At 40.5% G+C, this 27,497-nt stretch overlaps 1 protein-coding gene across 4 annotated transcripts; it reads left to right on the top strand.

Annotated features, from left to right (window-relative positions):
- The first annotated feature begins 3,489 nt into the window (after positions 1-3,489).
- myom1b (myomesin 1b) lies at positions 3,490-26,581 on the top strand. Of its 4 annotated transcripts, XM_019271653.2 has the most exons (38): positions 3,490-3,643; positions 4,059-4,278; positions 5,976-6,110; positions 6,243-6,417; positions 7,305-7,462; positions 7,660-7,752; positions 8,794-8,882; positions 9,160-9,201; positions 10,898-11,059; positions 11,195-11,356; positions 12,648-12,789; positions 12,881-13,080; positions 13,172-13,225; positions 13,305-13,429; positions 13,516-13,699; positions 13,794-13,968; positions 14,050-14,171; positions 19,508-19,704; positions 19,808-19,934; positions 20,541-20,725; positions 20,818-20,932; positions 21,018-21,174; positions 21,258-21,364; positions 21,447-21,491; positions 21,597-21,733; positions 21,856-22,000; positions 22,673-22,732; positions 23,095-23,162; positions 23,250-23,363; positions 23,868-23,927; positions 24,206-24,293; positions 24,375-24,413; positions 24,774-24,879; positions 25,103-25,266; positions 25,470-25,506; positions 25,735-25,757; positions 26,084-26,139; positions 26,262-26,581. In XM_019271653.2, the coding sequence occupies exons 2-38, from the start codon at positions 4,127-4,129 to the stop codon at positions 26,520-26,522; spliced, it is 4,461 nt and encodes a 1,486-aa protein (XP_019127198.2). In that variant the 5' UTR covers positions 3,490-3,643; positions 4,059-4,126; the 3' UTR covers positions 26,523-26,581. The 4 variants fall into 4 exon arrangements, with proteins under 4 accessions (XP_019127198.2, XP_019127199.2, XP_019127200.2 ...); XM_019271654.2 differs by lacking the exon at positions 23,868-23,927; XM_019271655.2 differs by lacking the exon at positions 4,059-4,278 and having other exon boundaries at positions 3,491-3,643.
- Positions 26,582-27,497: the final 916 nt, after the last annotated feature.

Raw genomic sequence — 27,497 nt, forward strand, 5'->3', positions numbered from 1 at the left:
TGGGATTGGTTTAACCCAGGATTTCAAACTTTTAAAGAAAACTAGTGGAGGTCTATCAGATATCTTATATCTAGACATTAACCGTTTCATGTCAGGTCTAATTAATTCAACTTTTCAAGCAGATACAAGCCATTTCTTTCTCTGCAAATTCAAATCTTTCCAGTTGATCTCTTTATAATAATTCACTAAATGAGCTTAGACATGTATTGTATATTACATGTATTGTAGAGTCAATTTAAACCACTAGAGAGCGCTAGCTTCATAGCAAAACATTAATTTTGTTGAATGATATGATAGACTGATTATTGAAGTCATTAAGTTTCTTTCAGCATGTTATCCAAGCCTGTGTGTGAGGATTTGTTCATGGCTAGAACTGATAATTTAGACATTTAAACAGACTCGATGTGTGGGAGCCAAACAAAACAGAATATAAAAATAGTCCTAATAAATCCCATGAGACGTCTGTACAGTTGGAATTTCCTGGACAGCTGAAGACAGTAACATTCTTCCAGCATAAATATGATTAATTACAGCCATCTTCCCATGGACAGTCAAACCACTCTGTATGTAAGTGGGGAATGGGCAAACATTAGAAATACCATTGAATATAAAGCAGTCTAATACAACTCCACCACTCAAAATGATCACTTTAATCAGCACTTTTCTGACAAAGTTTCAACAAAAATGAACATTATACACTGGAGGCCACTGGATTATACAGATGTATTCATTGTAATAAACCAATAACTGTGTATAGGTTTCATGACTCCAGTTATAGGATGCTAAAATGCACTGTTGACACTGATCAAGCTTGCTAAAAATAGATTTCTGTGACATATGATGCTCGTATCATAGGGTACAATGGGATGAAGTGATTAGGTGAATGTGTTATCATGTTCCTGGGAAGATATGTGCAAGAGTCTTTCAATGGAATTGGAGAGTTTCAAGGAAAAGACTCTTCTATGAGCTGTGAGTGACAGCTGGTTGGTAATTAGGATTAGGATTATAGTGTGTGCTGTTCTTTGATGTTGAGTCATATTCACTAATGCTGAGGTTACTTTACTTTTAGGTGTCTGACAGGGTACTAATACATAGACTTTATGATATAAATATATATAATTGACTGACTACACAGTATAACATGGCAACAACGTGGCTTGCATTAAGGATTTGTTAGCACAGGATACAAATCAATAAGCATTTATTAACAAAATTTGTAAGGAAGAAATCACTGTATAACAAAAAAAGATATTTTCTCTGCCTGTGAGTGACGGAGATACATTTATTTGCTTTCTTGTTGCTTAGCAAGCTTACACAGAGAAACACAGAGTGTTTGTTTGACTCTTTTCAAGAGGAACAAAATCTGGCACCCATGGCTCAGAAAGCTATCAATTAACATGAAATATCTTTAAAACAAATCACATTTTATCCATCAAAAACTGTGCTGGAACTCACTGTCTCTAAAAAATTTATTTTTGTATGACTTAACACGCAAAGTTAAAAATTTATCATGCCTGCATTCATGCAATTTTGGAAGAATAAAAAGTAAAAACCTCCTATTATTCCATTATGAATGTTAATGCATGGCTACCCACACTGCTGGCCTCGCAGTCACATCATCTCGGTTCAGTTAGCTGTTTGGAGTGGTTGGTTCGCGAGTGAAACCAGATACAAACAAACTTAATTGATCATATTGGTTTTGACATTTTGTGAGCAACATTGTTGCTGTCAGAAAAATCCCCAGTATTTCTCAGTTTTATCCGACTCGTTTGCTTGTAATTTTGGTGTAAACAATGATGATATGAACTTATGACAGAGTTTGTTACATTTGGACAGTGATAGGTTAACTGTTTCCATTCTTTATACTTTATAGGTGCTGCCTGTTAATTAATATTTACTGTACAAACAATAGAGTGTTGTCAACCTTTACATCTAACTTTTGGCAAGAATGTGAATAAGCACATTTACCTTTTTCGCAAAGTAAAAATAGAGTTGACATGCACTTGAACTCCAGCACAAAACATAAAATAGAGTTGACATGCACTTGAACTCCAGCACAAAACATATGCGAGTCAACAAGCTGAGATCACTGCTGCTTCTTTGATGATTAACAGTCTTGGCTCTCAGTTGTAGTGTAAGTATTGTGGAAGTTAGTCACGTAGGCAAATGAATTAGCGCCTTGTATCATACTTGTAAATTATATCCCATATTCATTAGACAGCATGTAGTGTTGCGACCCTGCTTGATGTCTTTTATTGTTCTCCTCAGTGTTGATTTCTTTTATCAAGTTCACACTTCAGACCGCTGCCATAACATTTTAGGCACGTTGCCACGCTGCATTAAGTCATGTGGGACGGTGGTGGATGATGGCCAGTAAGGACGAAAGTTCAACATAAAGGTCTCAGAGGTGCTCATTGACATAATATTCTTTCCATGGAAACTTACCAGGTGTTTGTCTTGGAGTCAATTTCCAGAACAATGTCCAAACATCTGTGGCAGCTGAATAAAATCTGCCTGCCAAATGGCCTCCAACAGACTTGATTTAAACAGGAGTCTTTTCTTTTCGTGACAACTTTTATAAATTCATGTTTATGAGTCATACAGGCAAAAGGAGCGTGTTTTCATCAACAGCATCTCAGCAACAGAATAAAGTGGGGATTAAAAAATCTGCCACTGGATTCCGAGTTCTTGATTTGTTCAACCTTTTCTTTCAGGAGGTGTTTACAAATGCCCCCACTTGGGGACAAGTGGGGGCATTTGTGTACTTCAACAAATGAGAGTGAGGCTAAAAGGGAGAGTGACAAAGAGATATTAACGGGCATCTGATGCATGTGAAGCTAGTAACAATAGCGTAGCTAAACTTAGCAACAGTCACAGCTGAGACTGCTGCGGTAAAAGTCAAGACAAAAGCTGCTGGAGGTTCCCCAGTGATGGCATAATGTTGACTAAAAGCCAAGCCTTTCATGCTTGTGGGATGGACTTAAAAAATAACAGATGAATTAAATATAATATTGTTAAATTAAGCCGGCCGCTTGAGGACTCTCAGGACTGTGAGGCGCTTTTGTACTGTGACATTGATTTAAAGCGTGTAGACTTTGTCATATTAATAACTAGTCAACTCTATGACTTTTTTCCATATGTGTGTAGAGGAAAGAAATAGAAAACAGTGAACAAACCGAAAGACATGCATAGAAAACATGGACATTCACTTACAAATACAGTACATACCACACATATAGAGGCTTACATTTTATAAATATATAAGATGGATAAAGAAGGCAAAAATTTATATTGAGATTATGACAATATGGATAAAAATTGGACCCAAAATACAAAAATACCTGTGTTTACCTGCATATCAAACAGTAGTGCTCATCAGCAGAGACCTGCACCCATAAATGTGTTGCGCTACGGGAGTCGACGTGCCCCCCACACTCTGCTCTCAGCTATATTTATCTCCACCCTCACCATAAAAGGTTGTGACTGCTGCTTGGACCCTCTGGCAAGGGCCAATATTATTTTTGTTGTGTAGACCGCAGCCCTGTACGCACCTACCTGTAGGTTTGCTGGGATATCAAGCTTTAAGTCTGGACTTGGATCATCTTTTCCTCTAAAGCTTGGAGTTTGAGGCTTTTTGTCCAGGGTAAGTAACAACTGTTGTGCAGGGACAAGATGTGATAAGCCAAGTTGTAGCTGTTGCATATGTCTGTCTGAGCATGCTGACAAAGTGCCTGATTGCCTGGATCTTATATAATGTCTTGCTAGCTGATGTTGCAGATTTGAATTTGCAGATTTTGTGATGGTTAAAGACTTTTTCCTGTTTTTGTTTTGACATAAAGACATATTATTTTAATATATTCATCATGGGAATTACAAAAATTCTCCACAACATTATTTAGATTTAGATTTTTTTGAGTTATCCATGTTCAACCCGAAAGAACATGTTGAAGTAAATGAAAGCATGACCAGCTTGTCAGTGCAGCCCATTAATGATTTCAATGTTTAAAACTCCTACAATATATCATAACAGAAATATTGAACACTAACTAACCACACAGACAAACAGATAGGCAGCAGGAAACTCTGGGAACATAAAACAGGGCTCGTACCAGGAGTGGCCTGCAACATGTCTGGATCTATACCGTTCTACCAGAAGCACCATCGCCACTATGACCGTGGCTACCGCAGCAAGGAGACAGAGTCTAAACTGAGCCAGTACCAGTCCAGCAGCAGATATACTGCTGGTAGCAGCACGTCCACCACCAGCAGGAGCAGGGGGTAAGGAGAAGGAAGAGGATCATACAGTACCATTCATCAATCTCTGTCACAGGAAATCCCTCCTGCTCCCTTTAACACCATCATCCAACCCAACTGATCAAGTTCACCTCTGTTGGATCACATTCCTGTCACAGCATTGGGATCATCTTTCCAGCTAACAATCCTTCCCTTACTCTGAGTTTAAACTTTGATCAACCCTCACACACACCTGAGGACTGTCACTCTTTATACTGGTTGATTCCTGCATGAAGCTCTTTGCACGTAGATGCCCTGTTTGCTTTTATGCATGCGGACGAACTCCAACCTTTTACACACTTATCCTTGTATAATTAAAATGCTTTTGTCTAGTTTCTGCTCTGTTCAGAACAAAAACCCTTTGTCAAAATAAGGAAATGTAGCGTTATGTAATGGCTGAGTAATGGTATATGGCAGAGACTGAAATAGGAGCTTGACCTGTGCATATCAAGTTCGAGAGAAAGTAACAAGTGACAGTTTGTTGGGCTTGTCTACTTGAAATCTGAAGACCTGTGTTGCGAATTTAATATCTTCTTCCTTTATCTCCAAGACAAGAGGAGAATTGTTGTTGTTCATTGTAGTTTCTGTTTTCCAGATTTGTGCAGTCCCTGTTTAATGCATTGGTCATCTGTCTAGTGTTTAGAGAACATGCATGGGTCATATGTGTGTTTCTCAGTGTAGGCGTTTGTTAAATGTTTTCCAAGGAAAGAGAAAAGAGTAAATACCACAGCAAAACCAACACGTTGAATTGTTTGGTTTTGTGATGGTGTGTCACTCGAAAGGTTCTTCTCTACCAATTTAATGGAGACCCTATCGTTTATAGTCCCTGGCGAATCTTTAAATATACTGGCCTGGAAAGTGCGAACAGGTCAGAGGCTTAGGTTTATCCAACACCATCTGATCTTTCCCTTTTACACTCACTGCCCGGGCAGCCCACCAGCCACCAAACATGTGCTGAGGAAAGGAGAATTGTGATGCGATGATGATGCAAGTGCATTTATGTAGACACGAACATTGGAATTGTTATGTGTGGTAACCATTTCGGTAATGAAACCGAAGCTCACCATATTATAATCCATTTTTATGGGAGTTGTCGCAGCCCTGATCCTGGAAAGTCATGAGAATGTAAATGGTCAGAGCTGCTGAAGGGACAGTGACCCACATAGATACAGGAAAAACGAGAGCAGTTGCCCTGTCACCCTTCTTGCCCCTGCCTCCTTATCGGGTTCTTGTTATCTCATACCCCGAGCTCCCACCCCCAACTCTCTGAGTGGTGCAGATAGTGTTGCCACAGTTGAACTCTTTTGGCTTCTGACCAAAAATCTAGATTCAAACCTATCATCACTTTTCTAAATTTATACTGAGAAAGCACATAGAGAGAGATAATTGTTGTTTGTGGTTTGCACATATTTATGTGAGTATTTGGGCTATAATATCAGGTGTACGCTCAGATTTGTGTTGCAGCAGCAGTGTTGTTGGGTCCATTAAAGACTTCAGTGAACCTTAGTGGTGCTCTTATTGTCTTTTGTATCACATAGACAAAACTAAATCATCCACACTACTTTCACCTTAATCTACAACTCATCTACCCTCACCATGGCTTAATCCCCACGTGTTGATGTTATGTTATGATGTACACTGTCTGGCTGGGCGCCAGGCTCATGATATTCTATATGTCCCAGACTTAAAGTGTCTTCACATTCTGGGCTGGAGGCGAGCAGACTGAGCCCTGTACCAAAGAGAGCCAAGCCAACTTACTTGGCTGTGGATAGAGAGAACCAAATCATCGGCTATGTAGTGCCTATCTTCAGGGGCAGGTAATAAACTCTTCACCATATAAATCTGGAACTCAACAAGAATGTTTTGCACCATCATAAAGTTATTTCAGTTTTAATCACATGCCTTACTCCTCACATCCATCCCCCGGCGCTACTCCTGCAAACTCCTAGTGAAGAGTTTGCTACAGGATATTCGGGTACAGAGGAAGCAAGGGTGAGAGACACTGCTGCATACATGGCTCGCAGGGATTTGTTCACCAGTGGGCTGGAGATGGAGAGGTCAGAGCTGATCTCCAGGAGGGAGGCCATGCGCGAGTCGGCCGAACGCATCTCTCTGAACAAAAGGGTCAGTGGGGGAATTCTCCATGTAGCTATTTTGAGTTCATACAGGAAGCCGTAGACGTCATAAACACGGATAACACTGATTGTGACACCGTCCCCTTTAGACTTTAGTGTTTGTTTTGATCTGTACTCGCAAACCATCGTCCTTCATGACGTCACAGACTATCTTTTGTTACTTGTGATGTCATCACAGTAGATCACTTTGGTTCATGACATCACAGATATGTCAATACAGTACACTGTTCTCTCTAATGACGCCACAGATTAGCTTTTGATACCTGCCACGTCATCAAATTTGACAATCCTTTTAAACAGCATCACAAAACTTAATATTAGGCGACTACTTAATTACACTACTGCTTAGGAGCACCAAGTGCCTGTGGCTACAGTGGTTACTACTACTACTCCTTACTACACAAGGGAGTTATTTACGTCTCTGCGTGATTATGTGAAGTGCTATCCGACCATTCATTGAGCATCATAAAAGCCACAGCGACCCCCTCACTGTATTTATCTGTCTTCACTCTGCCAGATAGCCGTACTAATGGGCGACAAATTCCTGAGGTGATCGTGTTTCTCGAGACACAGGGAAGCAGTGTCCCAGTGGTGTTGTCATATTATGTGTTCACTTACTGGACGCACAACTCAGTGGGGGCTCGATACCCCTACCTATTTATAGGACATAATGAACAACACACACTCCCACGTATAACACGGTGAAAAATACATCTTGCATGTGTGAAACAAATAAAGATATGTTGCTCATTTTGTGTATGTAAAAGCTTTGTTTTTGCTTGAACCATGCATTGTGAAATACTGGTGAAATTATAGGGAGTTTATCGTTGGCGTTGGTACAACTGTCTGAGTTACTTAGTATTGTTCTATTTGTAGATCCATGAACACGAGGAACACTTTAAGCGTATGAACGAAGATAGCCTGATGCACCCCCCGGAGTTTGTGATTAAACCACGCTCCCACACCGTGTGGGAGAAACAGTGCGTGCGGCTGCATTGCACTGTCACTGGCTGGCCGGACCCACGGGTCGTCTGGTAGGTCAAAGACGTACATACATCACCCATAACATAACCTCATACCTGTTCTTTCTGTCTCCTCTCCTGTAACATCCTTTACATTCATCTACTTTCCATGGCTTTATTGTTTCCCTCTTGATTCTGTTGCATCCTCCTTAGTTCTGTCTGTTTCCACTGGTCTGTCCTCTTCAATGTTTTCTGTCTCCCACTACAAGGTACAAAAACAATGTGACAATTGACCCTCTTGCCAACCCTGGCAAGTATAAACTTGAGAGCAAATACAGCGTGCACTCACTGGAGATTAACAGGTAGGTGTAGTTTCTCCCATCCACATTTTTTAAAATAAAGAAACGTTTTGTGCCATAGTTTAATATCCATATTGTGTCACTTACATAATGAGGAAACATTGTGGAGAAGTCCTGGAATTTGCATAAACCATATATAACATATAGACGTCCTTTTTCTTCTGTAGCTTGGCTTGCTTTTAACTACAGCTGTGGTTTCTTAGCAGGCTTTAGTCTGAAGAATTGCAGTTCTCAGGCCCTTTAAGTTGAGTTTAACCCAGCCTGTAAGATTACTTACCCTGTTAACAAACCCAAGTGTCAATGAGGAATCATAATGTGGTTCTAGGGTATAACCCACTGCCACTTCCGTGATGGGCTGGTTTAACTAGTCACACTAGTTCATATTAGATTGGATAGATTTGTGTAAAAAATATTCACATTTTAACATTAAAGGAAAAGAAAACAGAGATTTTTATATTTATTTTTTCAGTAATTGACACAAGGACACATGATTACAACTTTATTTTTCATTTTGATGCATCTTTAGGTGAACAAGTCTCGACATTTCCAACAGAGATGTGACTCAAGTGATTCATTTGGACTTTTTAAATAGATTTTCTTATAGCCAGCATCTACTCACACTGCACTGTACTTTAGCACTGGCATAGTAATGTTGATACCCGCCTGTGAGCCAGACTGTGAGTCTAAAGATAGACCTAAAACCAGGGTTAAGTTACATTATCTTTCACACGTTTTATTGGAAAATGCCTGCAGTAGTCTGACTGTTGGTTTCCGTTATATACTGCCCACAACAGATACTTTCATGTACTTAGACCCACACCACCTGGTGCAGATGACATCACCCGTGGTGTCTATTTATTACCAGAGCATTCCTGGTCGGGAGTTATGGAACGCTTTACAGTCGTGGGCTCACATAGTTGGTATTATTTACATGTTCAAAAGGGCTGAGGTTGAGGTGGGGGAAGGGCACCGTACATGTGAATCCTTAAGGAGACAGAATGTGCGCATCATGGACATTGATCACCTGATGCTCTCGTCTTTCAGATGTGATTTTGATGACACGGCGCAGTATCGTGTCTCTGCCATGAACTCCAAGGGAGAGCTGTCTGCATTTGCCTCCATCGTCGTCAAGAGTAGGTTTCACCAAGTCATAAAACCATCACACCCCAGTGCTCTTAACATGAACAAACTCTCTACAACAAGAGAATTATGAAACCATAAAACATAAATCTGCATTTCTCTAAACCATTTCTTGGAAATACCTGCTCATTAGTTAATATAAGTCTCAAACAAATGTAATTTAAGTTGTGCCATAATAATAATAATAAAAACCCCACTATGTGATTTCTCATATTATTTTGATATCTTCCATCTTTGATGTCAACATATCTTGTCTTGTATGCACCGTAGGGTTCAAAGGTGAAGTTGATGAGTACCTGCCAGCACCCAGGCGTAAGTGTGAACTTATTGTATGCTGTATTGTGGAATTAAAGCTGCAGCAATAATTTTTTGTCCACTAGGGGGCAGAAGAACAAGCTGAAAGACACAGCCATATACTGAAACATCCTATTAAATCAACAGTTGCTGAGCAACGTTAACTTTATGATTATAATTCTGTCTAACAAAAATATCTTTAGCTGCACTGTGCAATTTATTCTCTTATTTTATTCTCTCTGTTACCTAGTCGCTAACTTTGTCTGCTGTTTGACACTGTGCATGTCCGAGAGACAGCTGCTCTATCAGAGTCTAATTTTGTAATTGTGAGACTGAGCTGCAAATTTTCTGGCTTTAAAACCAAAAACAACAAGCTTTAAAGAGGCTAAAAAAAGTCGCACAAAGCCAAACAATCCTGTATTAATGCTCTGTGGGTTTGTCATTGCCATTACAAGTTCACACTACGTGTAGCCATTTTATTCAATGTCAAAATAATGCAGCTTTAATGTTGTTATTGTGCATTTATTGCTCAAAAAACTAATTCTGTATTATTGACTAGAGCCCAACTGATATATCTATTATCTATTAGCTGATATTGGCCTGTCATAGATATATTGATATCAGTGTACATGCACCGATTTGAAAATTTCTCTTTTTTTACATGAAATAATACAGAAAGATGTATACTTTTATTTTATATTTATTGTATAGTTATTAAATTATTCATTGCACTGATTACAAGTTTATTGTTGAAATAAAACCTGTATCTGTCGGGCTCTGTTATAAACGTTACTCATGCTGGGTTAACTGCTCACACATGTGGCTGGAAAAAAGACAGTGGGTGCTTCTGCCCTAACAACTTTTTTGTTTCCTTGATGCTGCGGCGACAATGCAGGGGCCATTACTCAAGGTAACAGGGTGACAGGAATCTGGTTTGAACTTTGCTGTTTCCCCTGATCACTTTTGACTGTGTCCATGCATGGCCACTCTCGTCTGTATAGAAATTTCACAGTATTCTCCTGAAGTCAGAAAAATCGACAGATTTTTCATCCCGTTCCACTTTGCATGCATCAAGTGTCAAAGTATACAAACTAGTAAGCTAATGACTATAGAATTTATTACAAGAATTTTCTTTAAATACATCTGCATTATTATTATATCTCCATTTGACAGCAGAGTCCTGGAAGTGGGATGTATTGATGAAAGTGTTGTAATGTGGTTTTCTTTTATTTCAGAGATCATAATTCAATCCTACAAATAGTGTAAATGTTGTAAATGTGTAAATAAAGGTGCTAATTTTCATTTTCTATCACTTCAGCAGTTTAAATAACTGAAGATTGAATATTTTCACGTGTCTGTTGTGCTTCACTGTTTTGTGCATGACAAGTTTTTTTTTTGTGAGCACTGTACTGAAGTTTCAGAGTCACTCTTTTGGTTTGTATTTGTTTGTCGTCCTTTATCGTCACACGTGTGATACATGTTCTCTTCTCCACCTTCTCCTGCCTGACTAAAATTTGTTTTATTGTTCATGTTTTTTGTCTTTTTTTTCTCTCCGTGGATGTGATTATTGTTGTGATCATTTTCTGTCTCTTTCACAGTGCAGTGTTTTGTTCTTCCACTTTGATTTGAACACAGTCTGCTGTGTGTATGCAAACCGTTTGCACAATACCATCAGTCCAAGCTCTGACTCTGCCGTCTCATGCTTTTTCTGTAGAGGGCCCAGTCTCTGAGTATGGCATCAACTTCAAGACTCACATTGTTGATAAGTTCGGTGTTTCCTTTGGAAAAGAGGGTGAGACCATGAGTCTGGGATGCACGGTTGTCATTTACCCTGCCCTGCACCGCTATCAGCCGGAGGTCCAGTGGTACAGAGATGGTAAGCAGATCCAAGTTGTGATCTATTGTACTATATTGGCAGCTTAATTATGACTAAACTAAGATATGTTTGCATGACTCTGCTCTAGTGCATATTACCGAACCACCCTCCATGTTTTTTTGTTTTATTTTACAGGCATGCTGCTGTCTCCTTCTAAATGGCACCACATGCACTGGAGTGGAGATCGAGCCACACTGACGCTCACACACCTCAACAAGGAGGATGAGGGGCTCTACACCCTGCGCGTCACCACCAAGTCTGGATATGAAACCTACTCATCTTATGTCTTTGTCAGAGGTGGGTACACCTTCTATATATCTTGACCGCTACATTTTACATCCAGAAACATCCGACCACAAATTCAGTCGATGTTCCCTAAATGATCTGCTGCTTGACTAAATAACATATCCAGATGTTACACCAATGTTGCCTCCAAGCCTCACACTCTAAGCTCTGACTGTGACATTTCAGATCCAGAAACATCCGACCACAAATTCAGCTGTATGTTCCCTAAATGATCCCCAAGCCTTTAATTCTCTATAAATGTTACGTATCTACGTCATTTCCCCTGCTATCCCAGTCAGCACAAGTTTAATGAGTCCAGATTCCCACAGCTTTGTTTTTGTCAAGTATGCCATCAGATCAAGGTCGAAGTCGCAACAGCCTTGTCCTCTGGCACCTGATGACAATACCGCATTTAATGGTCAAAGTGTTTGAATGTGAGTGAGTGGTTTTTAAATAGGATATCTCTAATAGAGACACCAACAAGTGGCATCTCCCTGGCATCCTTTTAAATACCATGGAAAAAGCGGTCAGTGAGGCTTATCTTCTGCTGCCTTCAGAGACAATCTGACCTTTGAAGCTTCAGCTTCTACACATGTTGGGAGCATGAACATGCTGGAAAATAGATCCCCGTTGTTCCCTTGGTACAACTCAGGGGGATCGCCCAGTAAAGAAGAGGCCAGGTACAGTCTCCATAACAAAACGCTATACGATCCTGGCTGCCGTCAGGCTATTCTCAGAGAGCTCAGCTATGGAATGAGTCTGGCTGTGAGCTGGCAGATAGAGACTGTAAATAAATATCTGCTTCAAGGAGAAACAATAGGTGTCTGCTGTGTGTGTGTGAACACGTATCCGGTTATGATTATCTCCTCTTGTTTGACCTCCTTAGATCACAAAGTGGTCAATCGATGAAGTTACTGTTGACAGGAAATCTTTCTTTTGTATTTTTTTTTTTACGTGTTACATCTTTAAAAACTTTTATTTTGTAGATAATTTGAAAAGGAAGCGAGACATTCCTTTATAGGACGTAAACAGTAGGTGTTATTTCAGTATGTTTCTTTAAGAGTCACCTGCCTTATCCCCTTTCACCCTGGGGAGGGCTATTGCTAATTTTGTCCTCCTGCAGCTGATTGCTTTCAGCTTGTGTTTGACTTGAGGACCAGAAACATTCCAGGCATGGAGCCCTGCAGATACACAGTTCATTGCAGGGCACAGCTCACTTTAAATCAAACCAGCCACATTAGAATCATTAAAGACAAATCAAAGTGAATAAATGTGAAAATTTTGTTGTTACTGTTTGTGTTAGACGCTGATGCTGAGCTCGAAGGAGCTCCCGGTGCCCCTCTGGATGTCCGTTGTCTGGATGCCAATAAGGATTACATTATTGTCACCTGGAAGCAGCCAGCTGTTGATGGTGGAAACTCTATCTTGGGCTACTTTGTGGACAGGTCAATCAAAGCACTAAAAACACTAAATATATTCCTACATTTTAATAATAAAAAAAAAAAAGACTTACAGTATTTTATGATATGTGTCCAGATGTGAGATTGGAACTAACCACTGGATCCAGTGCAACGACACTCCTGTTAAGTTTGCCCGTTTCCCCGTCACTGGCCTGGTGGAGGGCCGATCCTACACCTTCCGTGTGCGTGCCGTCAACAAGAGTGGCATGAGCCGCCCGTCTAGAGTCTCTGAGCCGGTGGCTGCCATGGACCCGGCTGATCGCGCCCGCATGAGAGGTACTGCAAGCTTTAACGTATGTCTGTGATGGATCATCAGATCAGCATCAGATTTCTAACTTTTACATGATGACCCTCCGCTTGCTGTCAGGTACCTCTGCTCCCTGGACTGGACAAATCATTGTCACAGAGGAGGAGCCTGCAGGTATGAAATCTAATATTTAACAGTGACGTGAAGTTTTTTGAGTGTTTACTGACCCACTTCTTTGTCTCTTGACCATCAGAGGGAATCGTTCCTGGCAGACCTCTTGAGCTGCAGGTGACGGAGGCAACCAAGAACTATGTGGTGCTGAGCTGGAAGCCACCTGGAGAGAAAGGCCTTGAGGGTGTCATGTACTATGTGGAAAAGGTGAAACTAAACCTATCTAACAACATATTCCTTCATGTCACCATGTTTCTGGGACGTGACAGTGACCTTGTGTGCTTGTTTGTCAGTGTGTCTTGGGCACAGACAGCTGGCAGAGGGTGAACACAGAGATCCCGGTCAAGTCTCCGCGTTTTGCTTTGTTTGATCTCGCCGAGGGGAAATCCTACAGCTTCCGCGTCCGCTGCTGCAACTCCGCCGGTGTTGGCGAACCATCTGAAGCAACCGAGGCCACCACTGTTGGAGACAAGCTTGGTCAGAAAACAAACACACACACACATACATATCATAACAGCAGCAATGTTGGATCTTTGTCGACACAAAACGTGTCAAATGTTCTGGTCCACAGATATCCCATCTGCCCCAGGAAAAGTTGTCCCAACCAGAAACACAGACACATCAGTCGTTGTGTCTTGGGAAGCATCCAAAGACGCCAAAGAGTTGGTGGGTTACTACATCGAGGGGAGTATTGTGGGCAGCAGTGTGTGGGAGCCATGCAACAACAAGCCTGTAAATGCCAGCAGGTAAAATCCTCCCCTTACTCCTCCACAAGGTTTTGTAAAGTCTAACTGTTTAATATAAATATGTTGCTGGTTGATTTGCAGGTTCATCTGCCACGGTCTGATAACAGGAGAGACTTACGTGTTCAGGGTGAGGGCAGTGAACGCAGCAGGGCTCAGCCAGTTCTCCCAGGAGTCTGAGCCTGTGGAGGTGAAGGCTGCTATTGGTGAGTAACACTGAACACGAGAGGCTAAAGCAGGAGTCAGGAGACTGACTGAAAAAAGACGTACAGTATATTATACTGTAAGAATTATAAAACCAGCTGTTGGTGTTGTAGTTTGCATTTCTGAATTCATTTTGTGGTTAGTGTATGTCAATTATGCTCAGATATAATATGTCAGGATGTTTCTATGATATTCATATTCACAAGCTATCAGTAATGCTACAGTAAAGATATTATTTAAATATCTTAGATTAAACAAAGAAAAGGCTCTGTTCTACATAAACCTTTAACAATCATACTGAGAGAAATCATCATCAGAAATCATATGACTTATCATTTTTAAAAGGCCAGCTTTGGAGAAATATAACCTTGATTTTTAAAAGGTATTCTGGGAAATGTAGGAAACCAGTAATTGAAATCTGAAGTAGACATAGATGAAGCAGGTTTAAATATAAAAATAGGACATTTTACCACAAAATGACTCCAGAAATGCACTAAATACCACAGATTAAAAGTTTCAATATTGGGTGAAATTTTCCTTTAAAGTATGATAACAAAGAATGAAAGAACTGGTCTTTTCCTTGATGTTTTAAAATGATGTTGTAGGATTCCAGCGTTGTCTTCACTTCTTTATATCATCACCATCTACACTGTTTCCACCATGGTTCCACTCTGTCACCCTGTCACGTTATTCTGCACCGTTATGTGCCCCACCTACCCACCTCCCTGCCCAGCCACATCCACTCCCCCTCCTCTTCCTCCTCCTCCTCCCTGCACAGCCTGAGGCGGGGTCAGGGTCAGGACTTGTAGACTTCCTCTAATTTGGGTCAGTGCGATCCAATTCAGCGGTCGTTACAAACCAGCCCAGTGTCACACACCACCACCACAACCACCACCACCCTCCATTTCCCTCACCTATCCTGGGCACAAGACATGTCGGCCCACATGGTGCTAAAGGTACCACACACCTCTCCCACCCAACCGGTACCCTTAATCTGCACTGAGCTTCTCTGTCTTAACCTCTCTGCTAACAGATAACCTGGCAGTGGTATTGTTCTGGTCGGATTTTAATGACTAGATGATTATTAACTATAAATATTACTATTAAATAACTATAACTATTAAATAAATACTTACTGTACACCACACACACACACAGTGCTGCCAGACTGGTCTACTTTTTATGCAACTGGGAGGATAAAAATTGTGCTTGGGGTCATGACATAATCAGGGCTATTTTTGTACTATCTGGGTGGTTTCCCCCAAATAATAAATGATGTTATATTCTAATGTCCTGTAATGTGATTGATACTGAAAAGGGCACTAAGTTCAGTAGACTCACAAGGAGAAAAACTTGTTATAACTAGTATAAAGCCAGAAAGAAATACCACAGTCTAAAAATACTCCTTTAGGAGTAAAAGCTCTGAATTCAGTTAATTCAGTACAGATGTATTATCAGCAAAATGTACTTAAAGTATTAAAAGTGCTCTTTATGCAGAATTCCTCCTTTTTTAACTAACAAATAAATGTAAAAGCATTTTAATGTTTGTAATGTTTAATTATAGATACTTTGGATACTACTACTTACAGTATATGTTTTTTAATGTAATAAGTCATTAGTGTCAAATAAATGTACAATAGTAGAGTAAAAAGTATAATATTTCCCTCTGAATTGTAGTGGAGTAGCAGTATAAAGCAGCATGAAATAGAAATACTCAAGTACAAGTATGTCAGTATCACCACATTTAACCACTGGTCTATCCACATAAGTGAAAAACCTTTTATATTTAATATAAATGTGATTCATTTCATACTAAAAAGACACATCCTAGGACAGAGCGCTAAGTTATTTATTTAATTTTTGTCTTCCTCTGGTGCTTATTTCCAGCTACCGATCATATTTTAAGAAGAGCCACCCTACATTTGGGCTACATGGACCTAGATCTGACCAGACTTTATTCAACACTGTAACACTGTATATATAACATACTATATCATGGTATTTTTCCTATAATCATTTCTATCAGAACATGGCGAATGTAAGCAAAATCACATAAAGTAATCAAACTATTATTTCCACTGTTATCCTCTAAAAAACTCGTTACACATCACTTCATTAGTCTGCTGAGCCCAAACACGCACTGTGTAAAAAAGACCGATCCAGCTGCTCTGATGATCAGAGATGCTGTTTCTAATCTCCTGCATGTGTTCCCTGAAGTCTCTCTGCATTATAACCGACATAACTTTGGATGTCACTCATTCACAGTCCAGCTTTGTGCTGAGCGGCATGCTCTGTTTTCCCTTATGAAACACACTTGGTAAAAATGCCAATGGATAGGACGTAATGGTAATGTCAGGAAACAGTTGTACTGCTAACATGCACGTACAGGGAAAGTTACAGCTCACATTTTTTAATGTTGAGGAAAAATAGTAACAGCTAAAACCAATTACACTACTTCATGAATTAGATCATGGTATGGTGCAGCGTTCAACTTCAACACACCAATTATTTTAATCTGAAATCTACGAGCTGATGAAATCCACTGGCATTGTTACTAAAACACAGTGTTGTGTTTTTTCATAGAGGGTTGGCGCAAAGCCTGCACATCCACACTCATTGGCTGCTCTACTTCACTCGCCTGCATGTTCTCATAATAATAAATTAAGTGTAGTCACTTCCTCACACGGATGTCACCTGTTGGTCATCTTGTCTTCATTTTTCACTCCCCGTCAGATGAAGACATTTTACTGTATTTGATAAACAGATGTATTGAATTTTGTGCGATTGACTGTTTTTAAAAAAGCCTCTTTTGCTTTTCTCTGCTAACTCCTGTAGGGGGCGGCATCCCTCATGGTGTGTTGCCGGAGATGGGGCCGGGGGGTAACGTGGGCCAACTAACTGAGCACAGGCCACGCTGGACGGGCGCGCATGAAACTGTCCAGTCCCCCCCTGACACTAAGCAAAAGCGCAATAAAGCTCAGGCTGACACTGAAGCCAGGGAGGGGGCCGGGGATGCTAGCTCAGGCCTCGCACAGCCCGACCCCACGGAGTGTAAAAGCAAGGGGTGCAAGAGGGGCAGCGTGTCCTGGGCCCCTGACCTGGCAAAAGACCTGGTCTTAGAGTCTGTGTCGGACTCAGTTTCTGACTCACTTACTGACATAGCTGCACACTTAGACCCAGGCACTGCCGAGGTTCAGGATCAGGCTGTAGAGACAGTCAATGAGCCTGAGACCAAACAGGCACGTAAGTTCTCAGTAGATGCTTCGGCTAATCGGGAGACAGCGAGGCCCAGGAGAGAGTCGGCAGGTGAGCACCGGTCAGAGATGGAAATCTTTTTGTCAACTCCAAAACAAAACCACAAAAAACTCCATCAACCCCCCCCAACAATCATCCCCTACCCTGACTTTATAAGTTCTACTCTTATGTCACATGTTTTTGACATGATATAATGTTCAGTTAAAAGGCTCTACTGGTATTCCTCCCTTTAAGGTAAGTCACGGTAAAACACCACCAAACTTTAACTCAACACAGCCACGCTTGTCAAGACTTTTGCTGGCCACCATTTTCCCACAACATCCTCACCCGGTGGCTTGGCGTCAGTCACCTGGCACCTCGGGACCTGCCATCACATCGAGTACCCAGAGCACTTTAACACACAAACACACACACAGAAGTATGTCATGGCAGGAGCCAGCTAATCACAGCCTGAACTTGATAAGTGGGTAATCCAACCAACACAAGAGCAGGACACTTTGTGACCTGAGACCTTTATGGTAGTGAACTGTGTACTTCAGATGTCCACCTCTCGGGCACTTTGACCAACTTCTCACCCCTAAATAGGGGAAGGTATCGAGTTCACAAAACTATTTGTGTATGACAGGAAAATTTATTATCACCATGTTACGTGATCCAGCTTTTTGAGAGACCTCTTGCGCACAGTCACTCCTTCATCCAAGTCCCAGAAATCACTGTGTCCTTTGTCCATACCAAAGATTTTACGTAATATTTAACTATTTTACCCAATACTGTAAGGAATAATGTGACTTTTTTTTGGAAATACTTTCAGCCACTTTCTTGCTGAGAGGTAGATGAGGAGATACCACTCCACAGCCAAAGACTGGATACAGGGTGAAACAGTTAACCTGGATCTGTCTGAATAACAACAAAAAATCACATCCTCACACCTTTAAAGCTTGTTGTCTAAAATTAAGTTGAGTTTTATAGGGGTTAAGCTTCTGGTTTTTACACTTCAGTATCAGTATGGATTAAAAAACAAGACATAGCATGTTAATTAGTGAGCTTTGTTGAATTACGCAGGCTAAATGTTAATCCCTGTGGGGGATATTCAAGTGGAAGATGAGCAAAGTTACCCCAATATTGTCACTATACTACTCAGAGGAGTAACAAGTGTTTTAGAGAGGTCAGAGATCCTCAAACACGCAAGATAGTTCATAGTCTGACAAAGATTGAAAGAAACGTAACATACATTTATACAGTTCCTGTTCCTCCATGGGGAACTTTGAAGTTATTTCTCAGAAGTCTTCCCATAAAGAGGAATCTGACTGTTATATTAGCCACGAACGTGATCAACCAAACCTCTCCCTTTTGAGGAAACTCATTAAAATAAGTTATTTACACTATAAACACAGCTTGCTAACCAAACTCTTGGCTGACCCTTGTTACGGGTCACAGCTGTGAGGTAAGACTGTAAAGCTGCAAACTGTTCTCAAAGGAAAATACAAAAAAATTTAGTAAAGTTTAACAGTGTAATGGATACATTTGCACAACATCCTCTGTTTCCAGTATTTAGCTGACCGTCTCCTGGTTGTAGCTTCATATTTAACATAAAGACATGTACTGATCTTGTCATCTAACTCAGCAAGAAAGGAAACAAATGTATTTTCCTAAATCTAAGTTCTTTTAGCAAACCTTAATACAAAAGCCTGATGGTACAAATTGTGTTGTGGGTTTGACTAAATTGTGTTGCAGCATTAATCCACCTACGATTGTTTTTAAAATTAAACACAATCCAGTGATCGTGTAATATCTTGGCCATGGAAGAAAGCGAGCTGTGAATCAGTCAATATTTGCTGTAAACAGGAAAGTTCTTAGTAATGGGTCGCTGAAGCTCAACAGCATTTCCAAACACATGAAATGCAATTGACAAGAATTTCAAAGAACATGATTATAGATAAATTAAAGCAGTTGCCTGGAGGTGTAAAAGATACGTTTGGGATTTCAGAGTATCACCTCATTGTAGCGCTTCAGTTTCCCATTACTTCACCCTTTTCCCCAACTGAGCTGTTATGGTGTTCATATGAGTTTTCTGTCATCTCAGCCTCCCCTGCTCCACCCTATGGCATCACTGTCCTGGAGTGCGTGCGCGACGCCATGGTGCTGGGCTGGAAACAGCCAAACTTCGTCGGTGGTGCTGACATCATAGGCTACTTTGTGGATTACCGTGAGGTCATCGATGGCGTGCCAGGGAATTGGCATGAGGCAAACATCAGGGCTGTCAGCGACAGGGCCTATAGGGTGAGCTGATACTAAATTCAACCCAAACACAGTTCAACCCAAACACCCACGGGACTATTTCACAAGCAAGGCTTTGGTCATCTTCTTGTATCTTTGTCTCCAGGTGTCTGACCTGAAGGAGAACAAGAAGTACCAGTTCCAGGTGCGTGCAGCCAACATAGCTGGCGTCGGCATCCCGTCACTGCCCAGTGACACCTTCCTGTGCGAGGAGTGGACCATTGCCGTGCCAGGTTGGTCAGACTTGAAACATACAAAGTACTTGTTGTAATGTTAAACTGATAATTACAATCAGATGTTTTCACTCCTTAACATTAAGTTCCATGTCAAATTAGATAAGATATACTTTATTTATGCTCCCTTCGTTCCTATGGGGAATTGATTTTTGGACTCTGCATTGGACTTCCACAATAAATTAACAATTGAACAGCCCTCTGAGAACACACAGAACATGAACACCAGCAGCACACATCATAAATCACCAACTATTAAAAAAAGAAGTCCCAAGTCAAGTCAAGGTCTTAAACTTTGGGTTTCCTGAATGTTCCTTTGGTTCCATCTGTTTGGATTTATTGAAAATCAATTATTAGTTAAATTAAAAGTTAATTTTGCGACATGCTAACATGTAGTCTTCCCAAGTTACATTCAAGAGAAGTCATGACTCATTGGTCCAGTCCAATGGTTTTTTTTTTTTACTTTATCACGTTGTGTTAAGTCATCAGATTCAGGTCAGAATTCAACTGGATTTATTGGACCCTTAAATAGTAGCAAGACATAATCAAGCCCACTGGTCTGCTGTGTTTTAACCTACCTGTGTATTTCCCCTGTGTCTGTTTCAGGACCTCCTCATGACCTGCAGATAAGAGAGGTGCGAAGCGACTCTCTGGTGCTCCTATGGAAACCACCCATTTACCAGGGTCGTGATCCAGTCAACGGGTTCTACATCGACATCAAGGAGGCAGAAGCACCAGAGGAGGCGTGGAGAGGAGTGAACACTAAAGCTACAGAGAAGTTATACTATAAGGTCACCATTGTAACTTTTTTCTCTGAGAGATTTTGGGTTCACGTGCTGCAGCGGCCGGTCTGTAATCTGTTGATTTCCTTTCTTTTTTTTAGATTAAGAATCTGAAGGAAGGCGAGACGTATCTGTTCCGTGTGCGTGCTCAGAATAAAGCCGGTGTTGGAAAAACCTCAGATGTGACAGAGCCGGTCCCAGCTGTGACCAAACCAGGTAGGAGAAGGTGTTTGGAAAGGAATTCTGGTCAACTCCTGCAGCCGAGCTCTTTATTTCATGGTGTAACTTCTCCGGGTTTCAGGCACCAAAGAGATAGTCGTGGATGTTAATGACGATGGTATCGTCTCCCTGAACTTCGAATGCTGTGACATGACCCCCGACTCCAAATTCGTGTGGTCCAAGAGCTATGAGGAAATTACAGAGTCATCCCGCATGACCTTAGAGACCAAGGGAAACAAGTAAGACGTTGCTGAGACTCTTTGATCAACGCACCATCGCTCAGTATTCCAATTTATTCCTCCTAAACTTGGTTTTCCTGCAGGTCCAAAGCAGTTTTCAGTGCCCTTGGGGAGGAGGACATTGGCCTTTACTCATGTTTTGTCACCCACACCGATGGTGCTTCAGCTAGTTACAATCTTTCTGCAGAAGGTAGGTTACAAAGTCCAGAAGAAAATCACACGTTTAAGGAGGTAAATGTATTCAAAGTTTCTCTCTTTCCTATCTTTGTCAGAGTTGCAGAGGCTGCTGGTGATCAGTCACGACCACAAATTTCCCAGTGAGTGTTTCAGCATCACTGCTGTTTCTAAGTATGTCACGACCTGGACTGTTTTTTTTTTTAAGCTGACACTCACTCTTTCTTCATCTTTTCTCCTTAAACTAGTTATTCCCCTGAAGTCAGAGTTGGCTGTGGAGATGCAGGAGAAGGGTAGAGTTCGCTTTTGGCTGCAGGCGGAAAAGATGTCAGCAAACGGCAAAGTTGATTACGTCTTCAACGATAATCTTCTCTCTCAGGGGGAGGTCAGTGAACAAAAGGGGAATGAAAACAACAAAACAACAAAGGGAATGAACCCATAACCAGGAACAAAGTTTTGTGTGTGTGTGTGATTATTTCATGTTTAAAATGTGTCGTCTGTTTGCAGAAATACAAGATGAACTTTGACAAGAACACCGGTGTGATTGAGATGTTCATGGACTCATTGACCCCCGCAGATGAGGGCACCTTCACCTTCCAGTTGCAGGATGGAAAAGCAACCAACCAGTCCAGTTTGGTACTGATCGGAGACGGTATGTTCAGCCAAGCAAAACAATTGGGAAGAACTTCCTAAACAAAAGATCTATTGAGCCGGACTTCAGTGAGATTTTTGCTGAGTTCAAACTCTGTTTTTTTATGAGGCAATAACTAATGGAGAGCCAGTGGATACTTACCTTTCAACAGATACATTTAAATGATTTAAAGTGGTAGAAAATAATCAGTTGTTGTACTGTGTAGTTCAAATATCTTGGTGTTAAATTCGCCTTTTAAAGCCTGGTTAGTTTAGTGTACAGTGGTAATGCATCTGCCACTCTGCCACTCGTCCATTCTGGACACTGGAGGGCAGTAAAACACTCAAGAAATCACATCATGAAAGAACAAACAAGGTTGACAAACTGAACCGCTCCCACCAGTGAGAAGTTGGGCTGTACTGTATGATTTATTACTATTAGTGATTTAAATAAAATGTTACACACGTTGTTGACAGACTTAATGTTTCATGTATTGTCTATGTAATTAATTACAGTATTAGAAATGTTATGTTGTGTCAGTTTCACTTCTTGCCAGTCCTGTTTAGGCACAGCTGATTCCAAACTACATTCATGTCCTCACATACTTTACATTTAACCAAACGAGTATCACATTGTTAGATTTTGTGGTTAGATGAAGTATTTAACTGCACTGTAAACTCCGTGTATTTACAGTGTTCAAGGAGCTGCAGAAGGACTCAGAGTTCCAGAGGAAAGAATGGTTCAGAAAGCAAGGTACCACACGCTCACTATCATGAGTATTGCAGCCCTAAATACTATACTATACTACTATACTAAATAGTATTACTCATGTATTTAAGGCCACAACCAATAATCATTTACACTATTGATAAATATGCTGATAATTGTCTACATTAAATGATTTGTTGTGTGTGGAAAACAATATAAAAATCACAAAAAATTACACACTGGAAAGCAAATATTGAATTTTATCTTAAAAATGGCTTAAATAATTAATTTGAATGAAAATAGTTGACTGATTTTCTGTTCATTGGCTAACCTTTGAGCTGTACTGGAATCACTGTTGATCCAGTTTGCATTACATGTTCTGATCTCCACTTTTCCGTCTGGCCCAGGTCCTCACTTTATCGAGTATTTGAGTTATGAGGTGACACCAGAGTGCTGCGTTGTGCTGAAATGCAAGGTGAGACCAAGACTTTAAAGATTTTCAAAAGAATAAAACTCTGTGAACATCTTAAGTTCCTCACCTCCTCTTGCTGTTGCCTTTCAGGTTGGCAACATGAAGAAGGAAACCTCAGCGCTGTGGTACAAAGATGGACGCGAGATCAAAGCAGACGAGCACCTCGGCTTCAGCGAGGGAGTGCTGAAACTGGAAATCGCTCAGGTAAGAACACGAGAAAAGAAACCTGTGAGGTGTGAATTTATGTATATATATGTATATTTCTGTACTGTATAACTGTCACTGAGTTCATTTGCATATATGAATGTACACGCACAGCTCTGATTATGACAATACTCAACAAATATATGGCTCCTTCACATTTTCTGAGCCTCTTTCAGTGTCCACAAGATGAGGCCTTTGAGCAAGTTGGAGTAAAAACTGATCAAAAGGGCGCTGATAAAACATTTAATTCTTAACCAACATTAACATATCATATGTTTAAGACCTAACAAGGCCATTATCACTCTCTTCTCTTTTCTTCTCTGTTTTAATTTTCTCTTTCGTATTTCATCTAACCCTCTTTTCCATTCTGTATCTCGTAACTCATTCCCATACCACTGTGTCGTGTCTGAACGTCTGTCCGAGTGGCACTCAGTCCAATGACATGACATCCTTCCTGGTAGTCTAACATATATAAACATGATGTCAAATGTGTCCCATTTTCAGCGCGACTCCTGTGCAGACACAGCAGACTATGTCGACAGCCTAATCTGGAGAAGACTAAAAGTTGGGATCAGTTATCTGTTGTCATCATGGGCCAACGGCCTCTTCTGGTTTTGCCGTTCTGCCTGAGAATGCTTTTTTTTTGTTTTTGTTTTTGTGTTTGTCTTTCTGCTTTTTTGCTGTTGCGTCATATATGTGTTTTCTGCAGCACCCATAGCAGAAGAGAAAAGCTTGCCTTTTCAGATGAATACAAATCATATTCCTTGTTCTGTGTTGTTGTTGTTTGTTTGTGTTTTTTTTTTTTTTACAACTGAATCTGACGTTCTTGTTCTCTCTGTCAGATTTCCAAAAAGGACTCTGGTGTGTATAAGGTTATTCTGAAGGATGACAGAGGAACGGACACTTCCACGTTGAATCTGACAGATCAAGGTAACCCTGCAGAGTCAGTTCATCACCTCATAACTGCAGCTAATATGTCACGTAACATGATCAAATCTTGTTCTCTTGTAGGTTTCAAAGACTTGATGAATGAAGTTTTCAGTTATATCGGTAAGCCAGCCATGCCTGATTCATTTTTAAATCATCATTTTAACTCAAATATATTTTTACAAAGAATTTAAAAGTAATTTAGAAGGGTTTACTGAGGGAATGATGGTGAGAGATGAAGGAATGAGGGGGGGGGAAACCAGAGTAGGAGTACAATGAAGAACTGGTGTCAGCTGGTGTGAAGACAGGAAGGAACCAGAAGAGTCGAGACTCGGAGTCTATAATTTGGTGAGAAATAGCGGAGGGAGGGAAGTGGAAACTGAGTCAAAGAAGAAGGGAAAACTTAAGTGCTTAAGTGGTTTTTGTGTGGAAATGGGATGAAATTGAGGCGTGGACCTAAAACTGAATTCATTTCAACTGCAGCCAATTCCTCCACTCCACTGAAGATCACAAGCACAGAGCATGGCATCCGACTCTACACTTTTGTCAGCTACTATAACGATTTACTCCAAGTGACATGGCACTACAAGTACGTATAGCATGTGCAAGCATGTGTACGTTTGGTATTACATTACAGCCACTCCAGTTGATTTCTTTAAGAGTTATACTTTAATTACACATAATACTTGCCTACATGTTATTATATCAATGTGTACATCTAAATCTGTAGTACTTTTAGTGTTTTGTGCCTTTTGAGACAGATTGTATGAATGTAGTACAACAGTAAAATGTCTTTATTCTCTCTCTGACAGGGATTCAGCCATCGCCTTCTCTGACCGTATAAAGAGTGGTGTGGTGGGAGAGCAGCTGTGGCTGCAGATCACAGAGCCCACAGAGAAAGACATGGGAAAGTATGCCATTGAGTTCAACGATGGAAAAGGTGGCCTGAGGAGGACTGTTGAGCTGTCCGGTCAAGGTGAGACCGTCAGCAAACGTCTCTCTTAGCCGCAGTGGTTGTATAGTAACATTATAGTAACATTATAGTAACATTTCATGACCCCTAATAGATTTGTTTCTTATCACGTGAATCCTACACAAGCTGCATTTCTCACATAATTCACTCAGAAACAGAAACACAGACTCAGACACCTACAACCTTTCTGTTTGTTTGTTTTGCAGCATTTGACGACGCTTTTGCAGAATTCCAGAGACTCAAGTAAGTTACTAACTACTCAATATCTATCTTATTATTGTCTTTACAACAAACAAAAGCATGTGTTTCACATGCTCCACATAGACACACTGTTGGTTAATATAAACCTACAGATTTGAGTACATACATGAGGAACTATTCACGCATATCAAGCCTCTTTCACTTTCACTTCTGATTTTTCAGACCTTTACCCTAATTTCTTCTTCCTTCTTTTGTTGTTTATCTCTTCAGAGCTGCTGCTGTTGCAGAGAGAAGTAAGGGCTTCTTTATATATTGTTTCAAATGTTTCAATTTAAATTGTCTCAATGTTTCTAATGCTTAACTAAAAGAAACATCACACAGTCCTCATTCTTTCTACCTAAATAAATTATCCAGACTATGTATCAGTAAACACATATATTTATTGTATTTATCTATAAAGTGTCATCTTCAGTTTAGAGATGGGACTTTCTCATCTCAGGCCTGGACTAAAATACCTTTATCCATTTCTACGAGTCCAACTTGGCCATTTACTTTGTGTTTTTGAAGGTGCAATAGAAATAAATAAAATGTATTTAACATTGAACATTGTTTCTTTCAGATCGTGCTCGAGTAGCAGGAGGCCTACCTGATGTGGTCACTATCCAGGAGGGCAAGGTATGGCAGTCATAGGAAAACATAATGTCATGTATTTTCTCTCAAGAAGGACGCTCAGCCTCTATCTCTGTCATTATTATATAATATTACACATGTGTGTTGCATGTTTGTCCTCCTACCAGGCCCTCAATCTCACCTGCAACATTTCGGGCGACCCCCTGCCAGAGGTCACCTGGCTGAAGAATGACAAGGAGATCACGTCCAACGACCACTGCATCCTTAAGTTTGCATCAGGCAAGTTTGCCAGCTTCACCATCACCGCCGTGGACACAGTGGACTCTGGCAAGTACAGCATCCTGGTGAAGAACAAGTACGGCACAGAGAGCGCGGACTTCACCGTAAGTGTCTTCATCCCTGACGAGGCTGGCGGCAAGAAAAAATAAAAGCGGTCCAAATCTTGTCGTAAATATGTATAAATGGAAAAATGCTGGAAACAGTTAAAGGAAGAAAAAAAGAAAAAGGTTTGAGGATGTGTTCGATGTTTTGTGTAGAATATAAACTCTAGAGGTGCTGAATCTGAAATGAAATGTCCAACAGTTCAGAGAGAAATCCAGAGTGTGGTTATGATTTGTCACTTAAAATAAACAAGAACAACAAATCTAACTGAACATTAAAAAGGGTATTTGTGACATCATGTCACTGGTGCAATTTTAGCTTTTGCAAATTCTTTTCCTGTGTTTGCTTTAGAAGAAAAAAACTGAAACATTACTTGACGAAAAGCCGAAGATAACAGTTTGACATGTTGATAGGATGCAACGCTAAGTCATAGAAAAGAAAGTCAGTGTGGAATGTCTTTGAGTGTTTATACATGTTTTATCCCATTTGCTACATATTATGCATACTTTACTGCCAACCAGGTACAAAAACACTCAATAATGTTTGACTGATCCCTGAATTATTCCTGTATTTTAGGCAGTTATGTTTGACTGATCCCTGAATTATTCCTGTATTTTAGGCAGTTATTTATATAGTATCACATTGAAAGCTTTTGCAGAGACTTAAGACATACTAGTGATAAATCTTCTTTTTTTTTAAAAATCAGTGTTGCTTAAGTCTTCAGTTGTGATGGGAATCTAGAACATCAGAGTTTCTAGCCTCTGCAATTTCCGTTGAATTACGGAGTAACAATGACGTAACCTTGACAAAGACACGGTGGCGTTATGCAACAACTTTCACATCTCGCTTAGTTGTTGGTGGCAGTTTTTGCACCTGTCAAGCTTTAGTAGCAGATATATTTAAATTTGGCTTCTATATTTCAGACAGCCGTAGACAAAGGCAGGCTTCTAATTTTCTAGACTTTATCAGCTTTGGCTAGTTAGTGCTGTTTCTGCTTGACTTAGTTTGCTTCTTGTTCGTAT

This window comes from Larimichthys crocea, chromosome XXIII (assembly GCF_000972845.2).
Source record: "Larimichthys crocea isolate SSNF chromosome XXIII, L_crocea_2.0, whole genome shotgun sequence".
NCBI classification, from domain to species: Eukaryota; Metazoa; Chordata; class Actinopteri; family Sciaenidae; genus Larimichthys; species Larimichthys crocea.